At 42.0% G+C, this 22,777-nt stretch overlaps 4 protein-coding genes and 1 long non-coding RNA gene across 11 annotated transcripts in view; 4 read left to right on the top strand and 1 right to left on the bottom strand.

The window, feature by feature from the left end:
* Positions 1-1,810, top strand: part of LOC111834495 (filamin-A-interacting protein 1-like) — a 30,135-nt gene extending 28,325 nt beyond the window's left edge. For 4 of the 5 annotated variants that reach the window (XM_023793841.2, XM_023793842.2, XM_023793844.2 and 1 more), the window contains one exon: positions 927-1,810. In XM_023793841.2, the coding sequence (XP_023649609.2) occupies positions 927-1,059 (133 nt within the window). In that variant the 3' untranslated portion in view covers positions 1,060-1,810. The remainder of the gene's footprint in view (positions 1-926) is intronic. The other variant, XM_023793843.2, reaches the window with a different exon arrangement.
* LOC140581009 (uncharacterized) lies at positions 487-2,545 on the bottom strand. Its single transcript, XR_011984105.1, has 2 exons — positions 2,406-2,545; positions 487-1,138 (listed from the first exon to the last, which is right to left on the bottom strand). It is a non-coding gene; the product is annotated as an uncharacterized lncRNA (long non-coding RNA).
* On the top strand, positions 1,950-7,148 carry LOC111834497 (cell cycle control protein 50A-like). Its single transcript, XM_023793849.2, has 7 exons — positions 1,950-2,505; positions 3,046-3,165; positions 4,578-4,685; positions 4,913-5,000; positions 5,090-5,236; positions 5,347-5,553; positions 6,051-7,148. Exons 1-7 carry the CDS (start codon positions 2,260-2,262, stop codon positions 6,242-6,244), a joined length of 1,110 nt encoding a protein of 369 aa, XP_023649617.1. The 5' UTR covers positions 1,950-2,259; the 3' UTR covers positions 6,245-7,148.
* Positions 7,149-8,385: 1,237 nt separating this feature from the next.
* On the top strand, positions 8,386-11,392 carry cox7a2a (cytochrome c oxidase subunit 7A2a). Its single transcript, XM_023793850.2, has 4 exons — positions 8,386-8,544; positions 9,344-9,430; positions 10,919-11,003; positions 11,168-11,392. Exons 1-4 carry the CDS (start codon positions 8,527-8,529, stop codon positions 11,224-11,226), a joined length of 249 nt encoding a protein of 82 aa, XP_023649618.1. The 5' UTR covers positions 8,386-8,526; the 3' UTR covers positions 11,227-11,392.
* Positions 11,393-16,580: 5,188 nt separating this feature from the next.
* The window catches only part of LOC111834491 (collagen alpha-1(XII) chain-like), a 78,223-nt gene continuing 72,026 nt past the window's right edge, over positions 16,581-22,777 (top strand). For 2 of the 3 annotated variants that reach the window (XM_023793835.2, XM_023793836.2), the window contains exons 1-4: positions 16,583-16,794; positions 17,833-17,936; positions 21,787-21,903; positions 22,410-22,553. In XM_023793835.2, the coding sequence (XP_023649603.2) occupies positions 17,873-17,936; positions 21,787-21,903; positions 22,410-22,553 (325 nt within the window). In that variant the 5' untranslated portion in view covers positions 16,583-16,794; positions 17,833-17,872. Of the gene's footprint in view, positions 16,795-17,832; positions 17,937-21,786; positions 21,904-22,409; positions 22,554-22,777 lie in introns of all 3 variants that reach the window. The other variant, XM_072702836.1, reaches the window with a different exon arrangement.

Genomic DNA, 22,777 nt, shown 5'->3' with positions numbered 1-22,777 from the left:
ATAAATCTCTCATTTGTAAATTTCTCATGTTCTTATGTAAATCCATGTTTCACCAGTCCAGCCCGTGCAATTTTCGCACAATTCTGCTCTTCATTCCATAGCTCCCCAAAATCATCCTAGCAGCAAATAGAATACTGTTTTAGAAGGAAACATAGGAAGTAACCAAAACAATGAACAACAATAAATGGAAAGTGAGCAATAAACATTAAAACATGCAGTAAATAATTGTGACCTGTGAAATACGAGGCTCTGTTCAGACTCGGTGTCTTTGGTGACTGGATCGCAAATGGACAGCACTAATGAAATCTAAAAACAAGTGGTCAGCTACACAACAGGGAGATGCTTGGTAAACACAGATGTAAACGGCAATGGCTTTCAGCTGCCTACTTGTGATCTGATCTCCCAAGACGCATTTTAAAACCAAGTGTAAACAGGCCCTAAATGTCTACAGTGTCAGCAATGCTGTCAAAAACTGGACGAACATCATGTTCTCATTTATACTTTTATGTCAGGGTATGATGACAGGGTATGAGCTCAGTGCGACGCTGTACTGGATAAGCGGCCATGATGATGAACAGATAAATGCAGGGATCTTTTAATAATATCCTAGTGAATATTTTATGAGATAGAATGTTGAAGTTCATTTTTGCACAATTATATCATGTTTTTTGGGGCTCCAAAGCACTAGATTGTCTGAGTAGAATGTGAATGAAGAAACTGGAGTTAATTGAAACAGTGATCCAGGGTAACATTCACAAACTTTTTGTCAACTGCATTAGTGCAGTGTGCAGGGAAAGACATAGGTCACATGTCTTTCCATTCACACTGCACACAATCATATTCATTGATGTTATAGAATATTTTATAACAATGCTTTGTACATATTACCATAGCATTTCATCTTTAAATCTGTTTTTATCTTCTAGAAAATATTGTGCACCATGTGAAAGTTCCACCAAGATGAAGCTGTCACCCATCGCTGCACATCTGCTTTCAGACGAAAAGGCAGTGGATCCAGATCCATGGTCTTCAGGCGACGCCAGAGAGTCAGCACTCTGATGCCAGAGGGGCCAGCTTCTGCTCTCACTGACTCTGGGCTTTCTGGCATGGCGGGGGAGTCTTGGAAATGTACCGAAATCTGGCAGCATGAGAGAGAAGGGAGACATGAAGGGCACATTCGCAGCACTGTGCTCAGCTAAACTCAGAGGGAAGGACAACATCTGTGCTACTGTCAAATATTCAAGTTAATAGAGTTTAGTAGGGAGAAGCACAATCCCAAAGAAAAGTGTAACATGCACTGAATAAAACAATACTCTCTTTACCAAAAAAAAAAACCATCAAAAAACTGCCAACTACATTTGAAATACATACTATATATAAGGTTTTCACTATAAATATCATAACTTTTGTGAAAGACCATTGAACCATGGTACCGGCAAATATTTGTTTTGTGCCTGAAAATTGTAATTCAGTTGGTAGAAAGTGTATCATTTGCCAGTATCGGCATTATGTTATTTCTCACTGTAGGTTTTGTGCAGGTTATAGCATAGGTCATTTTGAATGTCTCTCATCCAGGCAGGTGAACATCAAGCCAAATAGCCACATTTCCTGATATCCTTTAGCTTGGTTATAGTCCCGTTAAAAATCTGTGGTTTTGACTGGGATATTTATACAAAGATATGTTTTCTGATATTGCCAATTTTAAAGGATTTCAAAACCAATCAATTGTATTTGTTGTACCGTATAAAATGTATAAACTATTCGTTCCTTATATTTCTTGGTTGCAGTAACAAATATAAATTTTACTGAATTTTCCTGTTGCAGCTCTCTATTTTAATGATGATGATGGATAATATGGAAATATTGTTTATAATTTTATCGCTGTTGTTGCTAACAGTAGGAGTAACATGTAAATTTCCGCCTTCACGTCGCCCCGGCGTATTGACGTCATTACACACGTCACGTTTGTCGGCTTGCAGGATAGCTAAGCTAAGTTGAGCCGTTCATTAGGTGAGTATGGCGGTAGCAAGCTGGGACCCGGAATCTAGTTCTATTTTATTGTTCTATTGTTAACGACCTGGCACTTTAAAAAACAATTTATCAGAACAAAGTGAACGATATAACCTGTATTCCTGCGTATTACGCGGTATAGCGGAGTCGCCGTAGTGCCGGGCACTTCTGTGACAGTTTAAGGTTGTTTTGTGAAAGTTAGCCGTTTAGCTAAAGCGCAAGTCGGGCAGCTGTGCTGTGGTTGTAGCCATGATGGCGTCTAGCTACTCCGCGAAAGAGGAAGACGGGCACCATTCCGGAGCCCCGGGACCCGGCGGCGTTAACGCTAAAAGTAGGAAGCCAGACAACACGGCGTTCAAGCAGCAGCGGCTGCCTGCCTGGCAGCCGATCCTGACCGCGGGGACGGTGCTGCCTGCGTTCTTCATCATCGGGCTCCTCTTCATCCCCATCGGCATTGGCCTCTATGTAACGTCGAACAACATCAAGGAGTACGAGGTCGGTAACCCGCACATCTTCCACTTCCTGCTCCGTCTTTTTGTAGTATTTCATTTATATGACTGATACTTGGTTATATAAAGATGTTTAGTTCCGTAGATTAAAATGAATCATCACCTGTTGATTGCTCAAGGGATATATGCAATGCTAATTGTCTGTGTTTACTTATATTATCTTGTTGTATTCATGGCTACTCGTCGGTTCTATTTACGTTTTTTGTGGTACCGGACACGGACATTCTGTCTTGTCTTATTTTAATGCGGTCTGGAGTGGTGTGTCTTATTGTTGACTGGGTTTAATTTCAGGAAACTGGGCTTCTCTCCCGCGGCAAAAACATTCCTGCTATTCTTAATTTCTGTGTTCACAGGGCGGTGAATGCACGTCATGCCGTGCGACTGCTTTTCTATTCAAATGACAAATTTGTTAAGATATTTGTATTTCCTTTTAGATCCTCGGAGGCTGCTTAAAAGCATTAGCAGTGCCCCTGGTTGTAGCCCCTAATGTTTCTGAAACCTCTCCCTCTGTTTGACACTTTTACAGATTGATTATACCGGTGTTGACATGTCAAGCCCATGTTTCAACTGCTCTCAGAACTACAGCTGGAACTCTACAAAGCCCTGCACATGTTCAGTGGCCTTCTCTCTGGATCAGCCCTTTGAGGTAAACTCACAGCAGGGAGATGGTTACGCTGATATCTTGAATTATCTTTTTTTTTATTTTATTTTTATTTTTTAAACAAGTGTTGTTTTAATTGGGGCAACAAGAAATGAACCAGTTAACAGAATAATGCAGTTGTCAGGTGTCCATTTCTACAAGGGGAAATTAAATAAAAAAAAAAGTTTATACAGCTATGGAATATGTGTTTGTAATAAAGAACAGTGTGACATTGGTGTTTTGAAATTCTCCATTTCCTGAAAGATTAGCACTGGGATGTTCTGTCGGTTTTGGGGTTTCAGAATATAGAAGCAAATTATACTGAGCCCTGATGAGTTGTACGTCTGAAAGTAGATTGCTAAGGCAGCTGTTTATATAAATGGTGTGGAGTTTTATAGTACAGGTTGGGATTAGATTAGAGATTCTTTTGTTTGTCGTAAATGTGTGCCGTTAATTTTGTCTGTCCTTAAAATGCTTCCCCAACTCTGAATAGCTTCTGTTCCATCGTAGTATTTTCCTTGAATTTGGTAACTTAAAATCTAAATGTGTATATTTGATATTTCTTTGCATCAGTGTTTCTTGCTTACCCTGTTGACCCGAATATAAGATTTTAAGTGGTGTCATCTTATATTCGGGGTCTAGACACAAAAGGGGATAGATGACGCCAGATCTGTTACTTTGTAACGGGTGTTTTGACTTACCGTTATATAGATTTACTGTAAGATGTCTTGCATAAGTGCGGGAGACAAAAAGCGTGAGATATGGCAGCCCTGGTAATGCGTGTGTTTAGCGTGTATCCCTGAGTGTCGTGGCGTGTGTTTAGCGTGTATCCCTGAGTACGTGTAAATCGTTGCCTTGCCTGTCTGTGCCGCTGCTAGTATTAAACTGATTTTTAAAATAAATGCTGTCTGGGAAAAGTTTTTTTAAAAATCTGCATTTCAAAAATGTTATCACCCCTGATAGTGGCTGTAAATAAAGATAGTAAAGTTCATTTTAAATGAGCTGTCATATCACTTATTAATATGTAAGTATAAATACGTCTTTTACCCTCTTCATGTGGGTCTGCTGAACCGGAAACATTCTGCGCCTTCAAGGGTTGTGGACTTTAAGTTTAAGTTAAATTATCTACCCCAGGCCAAATACATTTGTTTTTTGGGATGTTTGCTGTTTAGTACACTTGCTGTAATCCGATTGCCTGTGGTTGCTTTTTAAACTGTGGTTCCTGGTTAATTTATTATATGATCTTCTCAGATAAAATTATTTTTTAATAAAGGTAAGATTTCGTATTCCAAAAACTATTTTTCAAAAAATACTTGCCAAAAAGAGAGGGGGGGGGTGTTATCTTATTGTCGGCCCAATGCGTTGTTTATGCTTTGAAAATGGATTTTCAGTGTGCACCTTGTTGGCTCTCTCCCCAGAGCAATGTGTTCATGTACTACGGACTGTCCAACTACTATCAGAACCACCGCCGCTACGTGAAGTCGAGAGATGACAGCCAGCTGAATGGCAACTTGAATTCCCTGAAGGTGTGTGCCGGGCACTGGAGCCGATGGCCAAGACAGCCGCAACTCTCTTAGAATAACTTTGATTCAGGATGTGGGCCTGTTTTACCTTTAAACTGTCTGCAAAACTTCTCAGAATCTTGGCAGATGTGCTTCATGTTTTGGAAAATATTTTTTGCACCCCATAAAGTTTTGTAGAAGATGTGTTGTTTGTCCCCGTTACTAAAATTTGTCAACTTTAATTTTTACAGGATCCTAGCAAGGAATGTGAACCGTACCGCACGAATGACGGCCTGCCGATAGCCCCCTGCGGGGCCATTGCCAACAGCCTGTTTAATGGTCAGATATATTTAAATAGGATCACCGGTGCTATCAATGTATCCTGTGTTCCGGAGCTGATGCAGAACTTCTTTCCCCTAATGTTGCAGATACGTTGGAGTTGTATTACAATGACCCTAATGGAACGAAGATACCGATTCGATTGGTTAAGACGGGCATCGCTTGGTGGACAGACAAGCATGTGAAATTCAGAAACCCGGTGGGAGACGGTTCCAATCTCTCTGCTGTTTTTCAAGGTCCTACTTTTCCTACTCCGTCAAACAGACGCAAGGGCGAGTGAACGTCCTTGTAATTTCCATCGCTTTGATTCTTGCCCTTGTGGCTTGACCTTGAGCTTTCCCTGCAGGTACCACAAAGCCTGTCAACTGGCAGAAGTACGTCTATCAGCTGGATACTGACCCCGATAACAACGGCTTCATCAACGAGGATTTGATTGTGTGGATGCGCACGGCGGCTCTGCCCACCTTCCGCAAGCTGTACCGCATCATTGAGAAACAGGGGGATGCCACCCCTACTCTGCCTCGGGGCAATTACACCCTATTGATCACATACAGTATCCTTTAAGTGAGAAGCTAAAGTCTCTTCAATAGGAGAAAAATGATAGGTTCTGTTTTGCAGAGTCTTAAAGCACTGCAGGGTAATGTATAAAGGGCTATTTATATCAATGTATTTCACTGCACTTGAGTGCTAAGTGCCACCAGCAAAAGTTTGCCACTGGGTTTTTAACAATCTGCTCAATAAACAGTATCAGGAATAAAAGTAAAAAGGCTTAGTAGACAGTAAATATAGCAACATTAACTGCTGGTTTCTGTAGTTCATAGGTCAGCAACTGCTCTGTAAATACGTTGCAATTCAGTAACTTGGTGTTGACAAGGGCCCATTAAGTGATATGGCAAATTAGATATTTAACATTTGTAGGTTGTTACACGGTCTTCTCTAAAGTTGTTCAATGTAGATTTCTGGATTTGGGAAAAATTCCAAACTCCTAGAAATTCCAAATGATCTCGTTTCATGCAATTCTGTCGTTCTCCTAAGCATCGCCGTCGTCAGATTACCCCGTCCGTAGCTTCGAGGGCCGCAAGCGTATGATCTTGAGCACGATTTCCTGGATGGGGGGCAAGAATCCCTTCCTGGGCATCGCCTACATCACCGTGGGCTCGGTCTGCTTCTTCCTGGGTGTGGTGCTTCTCATCATTCACCACAAGTATGGCAGCCGCAGCAACAACGCGGACATCGCCAGCTAAGCTGGCAGGGTAGAGCAGTGCGAAGGCCGCATGGATCCTCTCCGGAATGCTCTTGTCCGGGTCAATGGAATGTCCTTCCTGTAGAATTGAATCTGCCTGACAAAAGGCAGACGTTGCACAAATGGACGTCGCATATTAGTGTCAGCAAACTGAGCATCTGCTATTATTTATTATAGAATGAAAAAAATAGCCATTTATTTGATATGTGATCTTGATTCATTTGCATCTTGGTAAGTTTTATTTGTGACTTTTTCTCGTCACCCTGAGGTGTGAATTGCCAATTCGGTAACTTGTTCAGTAGTTCTTTCACTAGCTATGGACAATGGCAGATTATCGGCTGACTTGCTATGCTGTCAAACTAGAGTCCCGCTTGTTACTTTGCATGTGTTTTGCTGGATGAATGTGTCTGATTTTCATTTACTAACCACTTGGGGTGGTTCATGTGGGTTTGTCTTTATTCCACTGTGTGTCTGTGTGGTGAGGTGTAAAAAAAAAAAAAGGTGAGAAAATTCCTTTTTTGTGATGTCATGTCGAAGTTATTCAGTACATAATTCTAGATCTTAAAGCTAATGTATTTTATTACTGATGTGAGTTAACTCAAACAAGCAAGAGTAAGTTCTGTTGATTCTGGAGATACAATTACAGTTTATATAAGAGGATTTTTTGTTTGTTTACCCAAATGGACCAAAACATTTAAATTTCTGTAGCCTTATCAGTTGCTTTGGAGGAATACTTACAAAATATGGTTTTGTTTTTTTCTCTTACATTTTTAAGAGAAGTATTCATTTAAAAATCATATTTTGCACTTTAAATTCATTTATAAACTTATTTTTTGATATCTTGTGTGATTGAATATGTTTCAAAACCAAATTAATTTTTATCAAATAAAATGACTCATCACGTATCTACTTTGTCATTTTGAGTTTTGTAAAATTTCAAATGAATTTTGGATGCAGAAATTACATACAAATTGACTAATATTAATGTCTCTGGATTGTTCCTCATTTGTAGTAATACATCTCACATTTATTTGCAAATACCCTTAAGTGTCAGAAAATATGTACCCAACAGGATCATAAACAGCTAGGAGGATTTGGGACCCCAGATTTTGACAGTTTTTCTACCAAACCAGTTACTGTACTTTTGACATAAATAATCCAGACCCACCTTGGTGTGGTATTGATAAAAGTTTCAGAATTTCAGAATTTATGGACAAATAATTAAAATGCTATACTTGTTTCATAAATTACATTAATATCAATTCCACTTTGTCTGATGGCCATTAAATGAAGCCCTTAACGTGTTTTTAATTAATAAATCAAAATATTTCCCAACACAGTCATTCAGGAATAACCAGCCTGGGACAGTTATTGAGTGATGTCCTGTTCATGACTTTCAAACTCATCTAAAGAGAAAATGACATCGCAACCGATGACCACCTGATTATCTAAGGTGCCGTATGGCTCTGCCCACGCACCTAAGCAGTTTGTCTGGGGGCCACGGGCAGACCCGCAGTTAGTTTTGTGATCGAGAACCATTTACCATTCCGTTCATCCTATTCTTAACTTAAGCACTTGGCTGTGCGGACACTTTCTGACCTTTAAAGCTGATTCATGCGGAGCCCCGAAGAGGTCAGCGTGGGAGATACACTTGCCTACTTGCTGCAACCTGACAGCATGGATAAACCTAAAATAATACAGACATGTCCCGTAAAGTGTGCTTTAAGCATTATACTAAATATATAACAAATACCGAAAGATATTACAGTCGGAAAACTGCATATAAAGCTATAACTTTACCACGGTATTGGAGTTAAGGTTTAATATTTCAGTATAGATTCGCATATATATCCACATACATCATCAAGCCAGAAAACCCGGGAGGGTTTTATGGGCGAATTTTAATTAACATTTCAATGTTTGTGCACTTCGCCTACAACAGCTAGCTTCTCGCGTAAACTCACTGACGGGGAATGGACGCAGTGCAGTCATTAATAAATATGTATAAAAACACAATAAGCCTATGAAAGTTACATGGTGTGCATTGTTCCCTGTGGTTCAATACTTATAGCGCATGAATGATTTCTTATTAGTGTCTAACTATAAAGAAATAGATAACCTCTAAACTCGAAAGGGCTTGCAGTTCCCCTCCCAGACAGCAGGTGGCAGAGGTCCTCTGCACGCACGATTTCAAATAACACAGAAGAAGAAACGCGCCGACATCTCTGACTTGAAAGTTGCAGTGCCCTTGTGTTTCACCTACGAAGCGCTACCCCGGTCAGGATGTTTAGACATATTCAGGTAATTAACATTTTTTTTACTTAAATACTGCTGAATATTCATTCGTAAGCCATTAAAATTTAGATTAAATGGACTTACGAGTCATATATGATACCTAATATGACTATGTCGGCGAGTTAACTGCCATGGCGGTCACTGTCAGTACCAGGCCGATCATTTGCGGTCTGATTTCGTAATATTTGACTCGGTTGTAAGGTACTTAAAAGCTGAAAAGTGAGGTAAAATTGAATTCCTTACATTGATAAAACGCAGTGGGGCAAATTGGGGAATTATATTTTAGCGCGACTGTCTTAGTGTTGCCTTCTGATTACGAAGGGCATTAGCTACGCTAGCTACGACCTATCTTTTGACTTAAATGTCTTGAAAAGAGACCACCCTTTACAAACGTTAACTCTAAATGCTGTGAGTGTATAGACAGTTAAATTTGCTTAGAGACGGACTTCCTATATTGCACCCACGAATATTCAATAGACGAACTTGTGCTGGGAAAATGAAAGTGCAAATTATTCTTGAAGAACTTAAAAATTTTAAACGTACTTCTATTACGTTGCCGTCTATAGTCTTGTCACAGTTTTTCTGGTGTAGTATCGGCATTATGGCATTTTCTCACAAAGTAATAGATTGTGAGTTAGAAGCGATTATAATGGGTTGTTAGGATATTGTCAGTCAGTGTTATCACCGTTGTATTTTCGAGCAGAGAAACCTGAAAACAGTGTGATTAGCTGTTACAGGCCTAGGATGTGTTTGTAGGAGAAACTGATCACTGATGATTTGTCTTCCGGCCTCATTCTCCACACAGGCAATCCGGCAAATCTCTCGCCGGGCAATCAGCAGCAGTGCCCGGAGGCAGGTGAACAAGGTGCCTGAGAAGCAGAAAATGTTCCAGGTGAGTGGGGTGCAGCGACGGGACATGGGCGACACGGGGGATTGGGGGACATGGGCCTGCGCTTCTCCGGGCTGCCCAGTCGACAGGACTTTGGGGATCCTTCTGGAATATAACTCCTGTGGACCCCCACTGAGGTGGTAACTGCATCTGCAACCGGGTGATCCTCTGAAGGCACCCTGAATGCACATGCTGACCAGATCTGTGAGAAGTTTCAGAACTGGTCTCTCATCGACTGGCTGGGGGGTAAAATTCAACGAATTTGCTGTGATGAGTAACATGAGATAAAGGTTTGTAAGTGTGGTCTGTGGTCTCATGAAAACCTCTCTTCCTTTTTATAGGCGGACAGATAAGTATGTCTTCCGTTGAGCTTAATAGGTGTAGCTTGGGCTGAAACTATGAAAACTAATTGCTGTGCATGGAGCACGAGAAACAAAATGCTCACTGCTGAGTAGCTGTGGGCTCGAGGGCTTTGCTAATTCTACAGTAACAAAATCTTTATTTCCTACCTGTTATTGTCAGTTCTTTTCAGGTAGCTTTTCTTCCAGTGATATTGCAGGCTGTCTTTTCTACATTGTAACATGCGATTGCGCAGTTTTCCTAAAAAGGTCAGAATAGGCACATGCAGTCCTACCTCAAAACAGTGTGTTTTCTTTAGTTTGAGTTTTTGGTCCTTACTATGCTGAATCAAAATATACTAGATGCATGAATGGATCAAGGATCTCTAGCAGTCCCTGACTTATCCTGGTATTGAGGGAATTAAAACAGGGTATATATGAGAAATTGTCTAACGTTACCATGGCTACTCAGGAGTTAGGGTTAATGTATCCACTCTTCCCATCCACCGCTTGGTGCTTTTTGCTTTGTAGCAAACGCAGGTGTGTGGCAACTGAAATGAGCATGTAGACCAGACGTCCTTTAAAATAACCAGTCTGTACCGTATGCAGTATTAATGCCTAAACCCTGCTGTTTCCTTTTAGGAAAATTCTTTAATGCACACAGTGGACAACGTGCATGTGTGCAGGCAGACGCCACAGTGTGCAGGCAGACAGGCAGACGCCACAGTGTGCAGGCAGACAGGCAGACGCCACAGTGTGCAGGCAGACAGGCAGACGCCACAGTGTGCAGGCAGACAGGCAGACGCCACAGTGTGCAGGCAGACAGGCAGACGCCACAGTGTGCAGGCAGACAGGCAGACGCCACAGTGTGCAGGCAGACAGGCAGACGCCACAGTGTGCAGGCAGACAGGTAGACGCCACAGTGTGCAGGCAGACAGGCAGACGCCACAGTGTGCAGGCAGACGCCACAGTGTGCAGGCAGACGCCACAGTGTGCAGGCAGACGCCACAGTGTGCAGGCAGCACACACATTACGCTTCGTATCATGTCGCTCATAGCCTTTTACATTTACGTTAACAAGCTGCTTCCTGCGCACACAAGCGGTCGGTGTCTTCCCACAGCTTCTGTGTGATCCTCCTCCTCCGTCTCTGCAGGAGGACAATGGCATCCCGATCCACTTGAAGGGCGGCTCTGGCGATGCACTCCTGTACCGGGTCACAATGGCACTCACTGTGTTTGGTAGGTGCACTGAATTTCGCTCTGATATTGAGATCGTTGGCACTTTCATATTTCTGTTTCTGCTGCATTTTAAGCTAAATGTTTACAAAACAATGTGGCTTATTTGTTGGGTCATGCTTCACTGTTGCTCACTTACAATCCTTGGATCCCTTTTTCTTCTCCAGGAACTGGCTATGTCATATATGAATTGGTATCTGCTGCTTTTCCCAAGAAGAAGGACTGAATTTCATGTTCACCCCTGTTTCAAATCACCGTTTTCAGTTGTAAACTATGTTAATAATCAGGGAATGAATTTTGTCCGGTCATACTGGCAATTGTTAATGTAATTGGGATCAATATTTATTGATTGTACTGTACTAAACTGCAAACAATAAAAGCAGCTTCCAAGACCAGCCTGTTAATTATTTTTGTCATTTAGCAGGTCAGTGGCTTTCTACAACTTTTAGTAGCATTTGTTGTATTTTGTATATTGTTTTTTTGTGTGTTTTTCTTTTTTTAATATTTCGTCTACACATCAAAATTCAGTATTTCTGTTTTATGCATAAGGTGAAATTCAGTTTTCTAGCAAGTGCTTTTGAGAACTGCATCCTTACCATGCATCGTTCCTGAGGTTGTCTTGGTTGGGTTGGTTTTGCTTGTTTTGTGTTTTGGTAATGCTCTTTGTAATTATAAGGCAACACCAAGATTATCACACTAAATTGTGATTTCACAGTCTGCTACAATGTTTGTTTTTTGGTATCAGGCTTTCAATTTTAGCTCACTTTTAAATATTCAGGTACCTTAAGTACCTTTCCAGTCCTCCGGGTGGCAGTGTGAACCCACCATTAGCTCCTTATTAGGTGTGGCCATTACACCCAATGGCTCCGGGTTCTGGCTGGTCCTGCTCTCCATAGAAGCATCTGCTAAATATAATTGAGCAATGTTCTCTAAAGCACTTGTACAAGCAGTGTGGGAAATTTCCCCCGCAGTGGTGTGAGAGGTGGATCAATAATAAAGGAAGAATTTAGCTGCTCTTGCTGTTTAATGTCCCTCAACAAGCCTAAGAAGTTGTTACTTTTTCGACTGGAATTGTTGGCTCAGTCAATTGAGAATTGATGGGACGGTCCTTATGGATGACAATTGTGACCCACTGGGCCGGCTACTTTGAGCAGTGGTGTAAAGCTAATCCTCTGGCTAGGACGTTGGACATCTCTGGGTCCACGGTTCTCACGGGTGGTGAAACAGCTGGAACTAGGAAAGGCCGCGGGGATCTGTGGTATCCGGGGTGAACTTCTCCAGGCTGGTGGTAAGACCGTCTTCCTGGCATTGCAGGCAATCTTTGCTTCCATTTGGGAGTCGGGCTTCATCCCCGCTGACTGGAAAACGGGACTTGTGCTCCCTATCTGGAAAGGGAAGGGTGATCGCCTGGGTTGTGGCAACTACAGGGAGGTACTGCTTTCGGTGCCGGGTAAGGTCCTTGTTAGGGTCATCCTGCTTTCGGTGCCGGGTAAGGTCCTTGTTAGGGTCATCCTGCTTTCGGGGCCGGGTGAGGTCCTTGTTAGGGTCATCCTTAGCAGGATCTGTGATCACATGCTCGCCTACCAGTCACCAGAGCAGTCTGGTTTTACACCTAAGAAGTCTGCCATCGACCGCATCCTGGCACTGACGGATCTCATCGAGCGCAAATATGAATATCGACAGAGGTTCTGGAGGTCGCTGGAAAGGGGTGTGTGACGCTCCCGATATCTTTGTAAGAGGATGAAGGTCCAGGTCTTTAGAGTCCTGATGCTCCCTGTCTTGCTGTACGGCTGTGAGACATGGACACTATCCAGCGAGCTGAGACGAAGACTGGACTCCTTCGGTACTGTGTCTCTTCGGAGAATCCTTGGGTACCGCTGGTTTGACTTTGTCGGAGTCCAGAATGAGGCACATTACCTGCATTATGAGGGAGCGTCAGTTATGGCGCTACGGCCATGTGGCGCGTTTCCCTGAGGGTGATCCGGCTCACAGGATCCTCCCAATTGGCTGGACCAGGCCGAGGGGACGCCCACGTAACACAGGGCTGCGGCAGATGGATGGCCATCTCTAGGGGGTGGGACTGGACCATGTGTCTGCCTGGGGGGTCGCCGGCCGGGATCCCGAGGAGTTTCTCTGTGTGGTGGGTGTGGCAACGTACTGCATCAGTGCATGCTCCCCAACCTGACCTGACCTGACCAGAATTGGCTGTTTTATAGCAACGGAAGATACACCGTCTCTTGTGCTGATTGTTCTTTGAGGTGTGATAGGTGGCTCAGTGGTTAAGTGGGTTGGAATTAACTTGTGTTGCTACTTCACTGCATGCAGTTAGCAGCACCTACCTGTATTACACACTGTCCCCTGTATTTCACCCTGTATTACACACTGTCCCCTGTATTTCGCCCTGTATTACACCCTGCCCCCTGTATTTCACCCTGTATTACACACTGTCCCCTGTATTTCACCCTGTATTACACACTGTCCCCTGTATTTCGCCCTGTATTACACACTGTCCCCTGTATTACACACTGTCCCCTGTATTTCGCCCTGTATTACACACTGCCCCCTGTATTTCGCCCTGTATTACACACTGTCCCCTGTATTTCGCCCTGTATTACACACTGTCCCCTGTATTTCGCCCTGTATTATACCCTGCCCCCTGTATTACACCCTGCCCCCTGTATTTCACCCTGTATTACACACTGCCCCCTGTATTTCACCCTGTATTATACACTGTCCCCTGTATTTCGCCCTGTATTACACACTGCCCCCTGTATTTCGCCCTGTATTACACACTGTCCCCTGTATTTCGCCCTGTATTACACACTGTCCCCTGTATTTCGCCCTGTATTACACCCTGCCCCCTGTATTTCACCCTGTATTACACACTGTCCCCTGTATTTCACCCTGTATTACACACTGCCCCCTGTATTTCGCCCTGTATTACACACTGTCCCCTGTATTTCACCCTGTATTACACACTGCCCCCTGTATTTCGCCCTGTATTACACACTGTCCCCTGTATTTCGCCCTGTATTACACACTGTCCCCTGTGTTTCGCCCTGTATTACACCCTGCCCCCTGTATTTCACCCTGTATTACACACTGTCCCCTGTATTACACCCTGTATTACACACTGTCCCCTGTATTTCACCCTGTATTACACCCTGTATTACACACTGTCCCCTGTATTTCACCCTGTATTACACACTGTCCCCTGTATCACACACTGTGCCCTGTATTTCACCCTGTATTACACACTGTCCCCTGTATTACACCCTGTATTACACACTGTGCCCTGTATTACACCCTGTATTACACACTGTCCCCTGAATTTCACCCTGTATTACACACTGTCCCCTGTATTTCACCCTGTATTACACACTGTCCCCTGTATTTCACCCTGTATTACACACTGTCCCCTGAATTTCACCCTGTATTACACACTGTCCCTTGTATTTCACCCTGTATTACACACTGTCCCCAGTATTACACCCTGTATTACACACTGTGCCCTGTATTACACCCTGTATTACACACTGTCCCCTGAATTTCACCCTGTATTACACACTGTCCCCTGTATTACACCCTGTATTACACACTGTCCCCTGAATTTCACCCTGTATTACACACTGTCCCCTGTATTAAACCCTGTATTTCACACTGTCCCCTGTATTTCACCCTGTATTACACACTGTCCCCTGAATTTCACCCTGTATTACACACTGTCCCCTGAATTTCACCCTGTATTACACACTGTCCCTGTATTAAACCCTGTATTTCACACTGTCCCCTGTATTTCACCCTGTATTACACACTGTCCCCTGTATTACACCCTGGATCGCCATCTTTATGTTGCTTCTGCCACAAGTGGAGAACCCTCAGTGCCAGGATGCGGTTGATGGTAGACTTCTGAAGCGTAAAACCAGGCTGCTCTTGTGGCTGGTAGGCGACCGTCTTCCATTGCCTTAAGGTCCAGTTGTGATGCTCCTGTGCCCATTGTAGCTGCCTTTGACCGTGGACAGTGGACAGCTGGGCACTCTGGCCTTCGGCTGCATCGCCTCATATCCAGCGGGGTGCGATGCCCTCACTTCATTACTTACTCTGACAATTAAGGGATCTTATGTCAGCATATATTATTTTATCCTTAGAGGTAAGGGACACACATGGATTACAGCGTGTTGCCGCACCCACCACACAACGAAGCATCTCAGGGATGAGATCCTGAGTGCAGCCATGCAGCAGGTGATCCCACCAAATGGACCAGTGTGAGTTTTTCCAGTGGTTGGAGTGTCAATCCTGCCGCCAACCCCCGAATTTTCCCTGTAAGTTGGAGGATCTCCTTACAGTGCTGGATGTAGAATTGTAGATTAATCATACCCAGGATGATTCTTAGATAATTTATGAAAAGTAGTGCCCTTTTCTGGATTTCAGTGAAAGATGGATGATTTCCTTACTGAATTCTATATCTTGGCTGAGTAATGCTACCAAAAATATTGCAGCGTCGTTCATTTGGATAAGAATTGAAGGCTGAATATGAACTGGCCACAACGCATCAGTCATCCTCTCATGTGTTCCTGTACCCGCCAGATTCATACACCAGCGTTCACTCACTGTGCCAAGCAATTCATTAGCTACACTTCCAAGAGAGATTTGACGTTCTCTCTAAGTCTGTAAAACCTTCATCACCACAGGGTATGACGACGTGGGTCCTGCAGTACTAAAGTAATATTCTTGAGTGAAATCCTAATTATTTACTACCAGCAAATGTTCATAAATCACGCAAGTTTCATATAAGCGCATGAAATAACAGAATTAAACCTTGTATCATGATCGCATGGTTATATTTCTATTTCATCACTAGAGGGCGTTATTTGCAAAGAAATGTATTTGGTGTCACTCACTCGTAACCGACGCACCAAGCAAAACCTTTCCGAGAGAAAATATTCCATACATGTTCATTATATACATGTATCATCATCATCATTATCATCGTTATTATTGCCGGTGTTGTTCAAGAATTTGTAGCTAATGTGTTATACATTCATAATTACGCCTATAAAAATGTACATTTTCATGAATATTTAAAGATGCGCCTATGTGTTTGTGAAAAAGCCAGAAATACTTATTAAAGTAATCATATTCCTTGTTGATATTACTCTTACAAATAAAATGTGTGAAATCAATGTATTTCCGACTTACGTATTGCGTTTAGTCAGTCAAAGCCAAATAAAATACAAATGTGGTTCTGAATTAACGTGATGTGCTAAGAGTCTCTTAAGCTGTGTTCCAGAAAGAGATGTTATTCTGTTTTTCCATTGTTTCATATACAGAAATAGCTTTTATTGCCAGGGAAACACGTCTCATGGTTTCCAATCGCAGATGCTATAGCTTCAATATGCGCAGGGTCCGGTGGCAGATCCACTTTTTGGTGATCATCATTCTCAAGGAATGTAGAGAATTATGCAAAAGTTTCCAGAAGTACATCCCCGCTTCTGGAGATGTTGCGCATTAAGCTGTGGCACCGTTCCCCCTTTGCTGAGTGTCGTAAGAGCCTACGATAGTAAAACGAGAGTTGGGAACAGCCCCCTATTAAGTAGCAGATTCTGTGCAGAGAATCTCCCCACTTGGAATCAGGCTTCCTAGACGGACATCTGCTGCCGGGGCTTTAAGTCATCGTCCGCCCGAAGTCTTCAACCTTCACCCTGAAGCGCATCTATCTGGTTTCCGCAGGGGCACCGCTGAAGAAGCTTGGTTTTAAAAAACATAATCAATCCATCTAACTAAACTTCCACAGGTTAGCGCCGTTTTCAATTAAATGTCTAATAATTTATATTGTGGAAATATACTCAGAACAATGTTATTGATCATAAACTACTACTGGAACCAAAGTACTATCTTACTCTGTTCTACTGCATTATGGAATCCGGTTATAATTAATGTAAAGACAGATTATTCAGTTAACAAAACAGAATTGATTCTAATGTAATGGTTTATTATGACATTATGAAACGTTATTCAATAAATATCACTGTATTGTTTATTCATTGATGCTTAGGTTTCAGTCAGATTTTAACAGCAGCTGTAGCCTATATTCAAATTTATTTTCACTAATCAACAGTGGATTACTATTTAGGCTTTGCTGATGAATTAGCGTTCTAATTATACAAATTTTCGTGTAAATTAAAATAGACATAATTCAAATAGACAAAATAGAAGATTTGTCGTTGTAGTATTGCTACTAGATTGCCCGAGTTCCTGCAAATTATTTTCGGGATACAGGCTAAATTATTTCAGTGTTCTTAGAGGGAGTAGTGATTCTCTGATGCTTTGTTTTAGAGCATTTAACTGTAATTTTTTGGGGGGGCTAAAACTCATCTTAAGATTTAAGCTGTTTTCCTGTTTTTTTTTCCTCCCGGTTTCATTCGCTTTATTATTTTATTTTTTATCTCTATGCAAACACCTTTACCGCGGAATGTCGTTATCAGGTTGTGTTTATCCCCCACCCGCCCTTTTTATACTAATAATAAACATATAGAGGTGCGTTTGATTAAAAAGTAGAGGTGCGTTTGATTAAGATGAACATCATTGAATGATTCAATATTTTTAGTTAGCAATACAACAACATTTAAGGAGTGATTCAAAGCTGAGCTTGCCTATTACTGATTATCCGTTTTCCGATTGACAGAACAAATTTCTTTCGCTGTGGCTACATAGGCCTGCACATGGTATTTAATGCATACATACTGTATGCTTAATGCGTGCGGCTTTTGGCTCCCACATTCCGTATCCTTATTTTTCATGCGCCGTATGTAACTTGCGCCTCTTCTGCTAGATCCATTCATGCGCTACTGAAGCAGGACTAAACCCCGAAGATGAGGCAGGCTCTGGCCGCTGCCGCGCTCCTCGCGTTCATATTACCCTCCGTGGAGGCACAAGGTAACGCCAGCCGCCTCTCCTTCACCTTGCCTAAGTGCAGCGCGGTGATTTTGATTTAATTACTTCGGCTCACGAACGATGCTGGTGTAATTCGCATGTTCTTATAGAGACATGCGTCACATATCATACTACTTGTAATTAAACAGTTTTGTAATGGTATGTACGGTACTTTATCCAAAAGAATGAAATGATTTACGTTGAAATGTTTCTGAAATATTTCTTCTAACTGAAGTTATGCATTGCTTTAATGGTTTTTGGACTGACGAGCTGTTCTGGGTTATAGCGACACCTACTGGTGCAGTACCGCTACTGTCTGTAATTCAAACAGACGTAGCAGATGTACGGACGAGAAACGCAGAAGAGTGCAGTTTATCAAAGCTGATATTCCTACTAGTTCCTCATGGAAAAAGTTGGACATGAAAAAGAGAAGAATGTTCACCGGATATGCATTGTAGAAAGCATGAATTCTGATTTCCCTTTCATGAAGTACAAAGGTAGACATTACCCAATGGTGAAGTCGAAATAGGTCACTCCGTTAAAACCGCGATTTTGATTTCGACATTTCACGAGGTTAAGATCAGCGAAACTACACAGTTCCCTACACTGTCCGTACGTGTTTAGTAACGAGCAGATATTCTGCGGATGACGGCGCCGTAGCAGTACCGCAAACCACCGTTGTCATGTGTCGTTTGTATCAATATGTCACCTTTGCTGATTTGGATCAGATGAGAAATACACTCCATCAACCATCTGAATCAAAGCCATTTCCCCATAGTGAAGAAAATAATTTCATCGTTACGGTCAAGTTAGGTCCAAAATAAATTTGAGTGCACTTGCAAAATTAATTTGGTTAATTGATTAAATACATATGCATCAAAAATCAGGCAATTTTCCTTTGAACACAAGACATAAAAATCAAACATCAATGGTCAAAAATGGTTCACTGACAATAGATGACTAAAGATTTCTCTTTATCTTGCCATGCATAGCAATGGAAAGATTTTAGAAGTAGGGCGATTTCTTTCTCGTATATATCTTTGCAAAATGGAAAGTTTTTGGGCCACTAGACAGCTTTACGCTGATGTAGCCACTCTTAGAAACACAGGCGTGAAATTGCTGAAATCACCACATACTCTTCAGTCTTTGGATATTTGGTAATTAACAGTGTAGCTTTTATTACCTCTGTACACTTCTGTTGGCTAATGCCTATCCTGAGAACCTGGGGTCAAAGGTCATGATATTTCATCACATGACACTTCTCACCATGCTGTCTTCTCATCATAACTCGTTCATATCACTGATACTGAATATCACATGGGTATATATGGTAAATAATAAGAATATATCCAGATTAGTTTCTCTGCTCTGAAAACCATCATAGAGCTATGTTATGTGCTGAACAAACCTGAAACCACCCCCCGGTGCTTATGGGGTTAGGTATGTTAGGACAAGCAGGTATAGAAGATGGATGGGTGGATGGATGGATGAATGGATTTAAAACAAATCCAGGAATATTGTATTAAATAAATGACAACAGAGTTTTTGGTTGTCCTTATTATCATATAAAATTATCTATTGTTAGATTAAATAATTTGAAAAACCTGAAAGTTCACCTTTATACTTTGTCATTAATAATAATAATAATAATAATAATAATCATAAACAATGGTATGGTGGTATTGGGTGTGTGTGCCTTGTGTGTGTGTGTGTGTCTGTCTGTGTGCGCCTGTCTGTCTCTCTTTTTGTGTGTGTTTGGCTGTGGGTATGTGTTTGTGTGCCTCTGTGTGTGTGTGTGTGTGTGTGTGTGTGTAAAAACCATGTGCTGTATATAGCACGAAGACCCCCCCCCCCCCCCGCAGTGCTTATGTCATTGGGGTCAGGAATGTCCCACTCGGAGGCGAGGAGTGAGTGGGTCTCCCACCGCTGCCCTTGAATGGATCTCCCAGGTTGGTGGTGCCCATTTCTGTGTCACTGTGTCGCTCTGGCTTTTGCTGGGGTCCAGCTGTCCTGTGCACTGCGTACTGGATTTGATCCAAGCCACGGCTTCCAAATCAACATTTTACAATGATATTCTTTGCTCCCAAATGTCCTGCACTCTGTGAGCTGACACACATGTCCGGCGCAGTAGCGCCTCCTACCTGCAGCAGCCGCCACATGCGGCTAAACCGTTCTAGCACAGGTAACCAAGTCATTACAGGGCATAGAGGAAGCTGTAGGGCTCTTACCATGCAAACTGAATAGACACAGTACTTCCTTAATAGACAAGAACTTAATATCTGATGGTAATAGCTGATTATAGCTTAATCCAACTTAGTTACATAATAATCCATTTTTATGCTGCAGAGAAATTTTTAACAGTGCATGAAGGCTTTAACAATGAGTGAATTTCAGTACCAATAACGCAAAGATCGTACTTGTGGTCTTGGCCAGGCTGGTCTTGGGGCGCAATGAATCATGGGATTAGTCTCGTTTGGCGAGGATACAATGGATGCACAGTTCACGAGAACACAAGTACAGTCAAGTACCCATTGAGAGTCACCTAATATTTATCTTTCCTGAACTTTTCATTTAATACATTTTGAACAGTAACTGTATTGAAAATGTAGAAAAATAATAGCATTAAATACATAAATGTTAGAGTTATAATCATCTAAGGTTGGGAGCATACCGAACATTAGGATTCATATAGAAGAATATCATTTTAAAATGATATGCATTTATAATTTGTTTGTCTGATCCCTCTTGTACATGGAAATCTGTCCAGTGCTTCAAGTTGTTTCAAACAACTTTTCATGTACATGTGCATGGTTATGTGACACCCAAAGAAAACCATAAAGACAACAGGTTTTGTCACACAGCCACACTGTAGTTGCTTATGTATTTGCTTTTTTTATTATTTTGCTGGAAATGTGCTCTTTCTCTATTTCAGTTGTTTCCTTTCTAATGAAATGTATGAGCAGTCTGTCACTTCCTTGTTCTCAGACGTACTTTAAAGACAGAATGTACACAAAAGTCACCTGTGATAGTTTTGTACAATTTTTCAGGATGTTTGCAATGGATGAGTCTTGAGACGGGGCATTCAGGACAATAGCACTCTTCACAATTAGACAAATATCAGCTACATTCTCACTGTAATTATTTGTATATTTTGAAATTTCACTGTGAATTTCCTCAGTGCCTACAGTAGACTCTATCGCAGTGTCTCCCAATCTGGTCCTTGGGACCCCCAGACAGTGCACATTTTTGCTCAATCCCAGCTCCCTGTCACACAGTCCAGATTTTCGCTCCCTACCAGGAACTGGGTGGGAGCAAACACATGAACTGTTAGCGGGTAACTGAGGACCAGACTGGGAAATACTGCTCTTTTGTATAATTAGTAGCACAGGAGTGAATGTTATACTGTTTTGTTGTGTTGTGTCAATAAATCTCTGCCATGAAAACCAGCAGTGTGTGTTGGTTGGGCATGCATCGTTGATGTCTTCCAGCATGAGATGCTCTTATTCAATGTCTGCACTTGTGGAGTTGCTGTCTGGAGTCATTTTTTCCTCCAAAATCCCTGTGCTTGAGCTGTGGGCTGTGGATTCGCAGTCACCCAGTTCAAACAGATGTCATTTTGCTCCAAAATGGCCTCTACCTTCTCCTAAGTCACGGTGCCTTTATTTCCAGTGTGCAGATCCTCACTGTTACTTTCACCGTCTCATGTGACAGCTTGGCCCTAAAAGTTTCAGTTGTTGGAACATTTTTTTGTCAGCATGCAGTCAATTCAAAATATTTAACCAATTTGACAGTTATTAATACACTTTAATGCTTATGTGTCCAGAATTAATATGTCTACTTTTCTCTTTGGCAGTTGAATCACCTTCAGGGTTGAAATTTAAAATTCTAAATGAAAACACAGTGCAAATGACGTGGAAGCGGCCATTATCACAAATAGACGGCTTCAGAATACTTGTGACATCTGATACAGGTAAGAAACTGTTGGAAGGTATTCACTGGCCGTCCGTGCTGGTCTGACCCTCACATGAAGAACTGATTTTGGATTAATGCAATCCTGCTGGGAATAAACCACGTCCAAGTATTTATGGAAGTTCTGAACCTTGCGCCAAACCAGAACTGAGAAGCTTAACTTTTTTTTTGTTTGCAGCATTATGGAGTGAAATCCCCTTTTGGCTGGTCTGCTTCCTGTCTCGAGAGGAAATGCATCCATGAGTGTTTTACTGTGCATTTTTGTTGCCCTTCAATAGTTCAGCACGGGTCCTTAAATTTCAGAGCTTACAGTGTTTAGGATAATATCCAGCTGCATTTGGAGCTGGAGCTACAGGGGATTATGCCTTGACTCTGCAGATTTACAGTCGCAGGCGTCCCTCATTTCGGACACAAGTAGCTTCTCCATATGATTTAACAGCCCAGCTAAACACGGCATTAATTTCTTGCTAGATTTGTGATGTTTTTGTCTGTATCTGTCTATTGCAGAAGAACTCCCTAAAGAATCAGTGCTTCCTGCTTCAGCAACAAAGACATCCATTACAGATCTGACCCCCGATTTAAACTATGTAGTAACGATTGCTTCCTACAGAGGGGAAGAGGAAAGTCTCCCCATCTCAGGCCAGCTCACGAGTATGTGCTTGTCCTCCTTCTAGCTGTGCGTCCAAGGGAACCAATGCATGGTTTATGGGCCCAAAGTGATAATTCAGCCCTAAATGTGGTGCCTACTGAAATCTCTCAGATAGAAAGACTGTGTAGCTGAATAAATCCACAAACTGTGGAGGGAATTATGTCAGTAAATACCCAAGACTGAAAACGTTATAATATTAATATCTGCTATCAGTAACTATCGTCTG

The sequence above is a fragment of the Paramormyrops kingsleyae genome, chromosome 19, assembly GCF_048594095.1.
Source record: "Paramormyrops kingsleyae isolate MSU_618 chromosome 19, PKINGS_0.4, whole genome shotgun sequence".
Taxonomy (NCBI): domain Eukaryota; kingdom Metazoa; phylum Chordata; class Actinopteri; order Osteoglossiformes; family Mormyridae; genus Paramormyrops; species Paramormyrops kingsleyae.
This window is presented reverse-complemented; position numbering and strand designations above follow the sequence as displayed.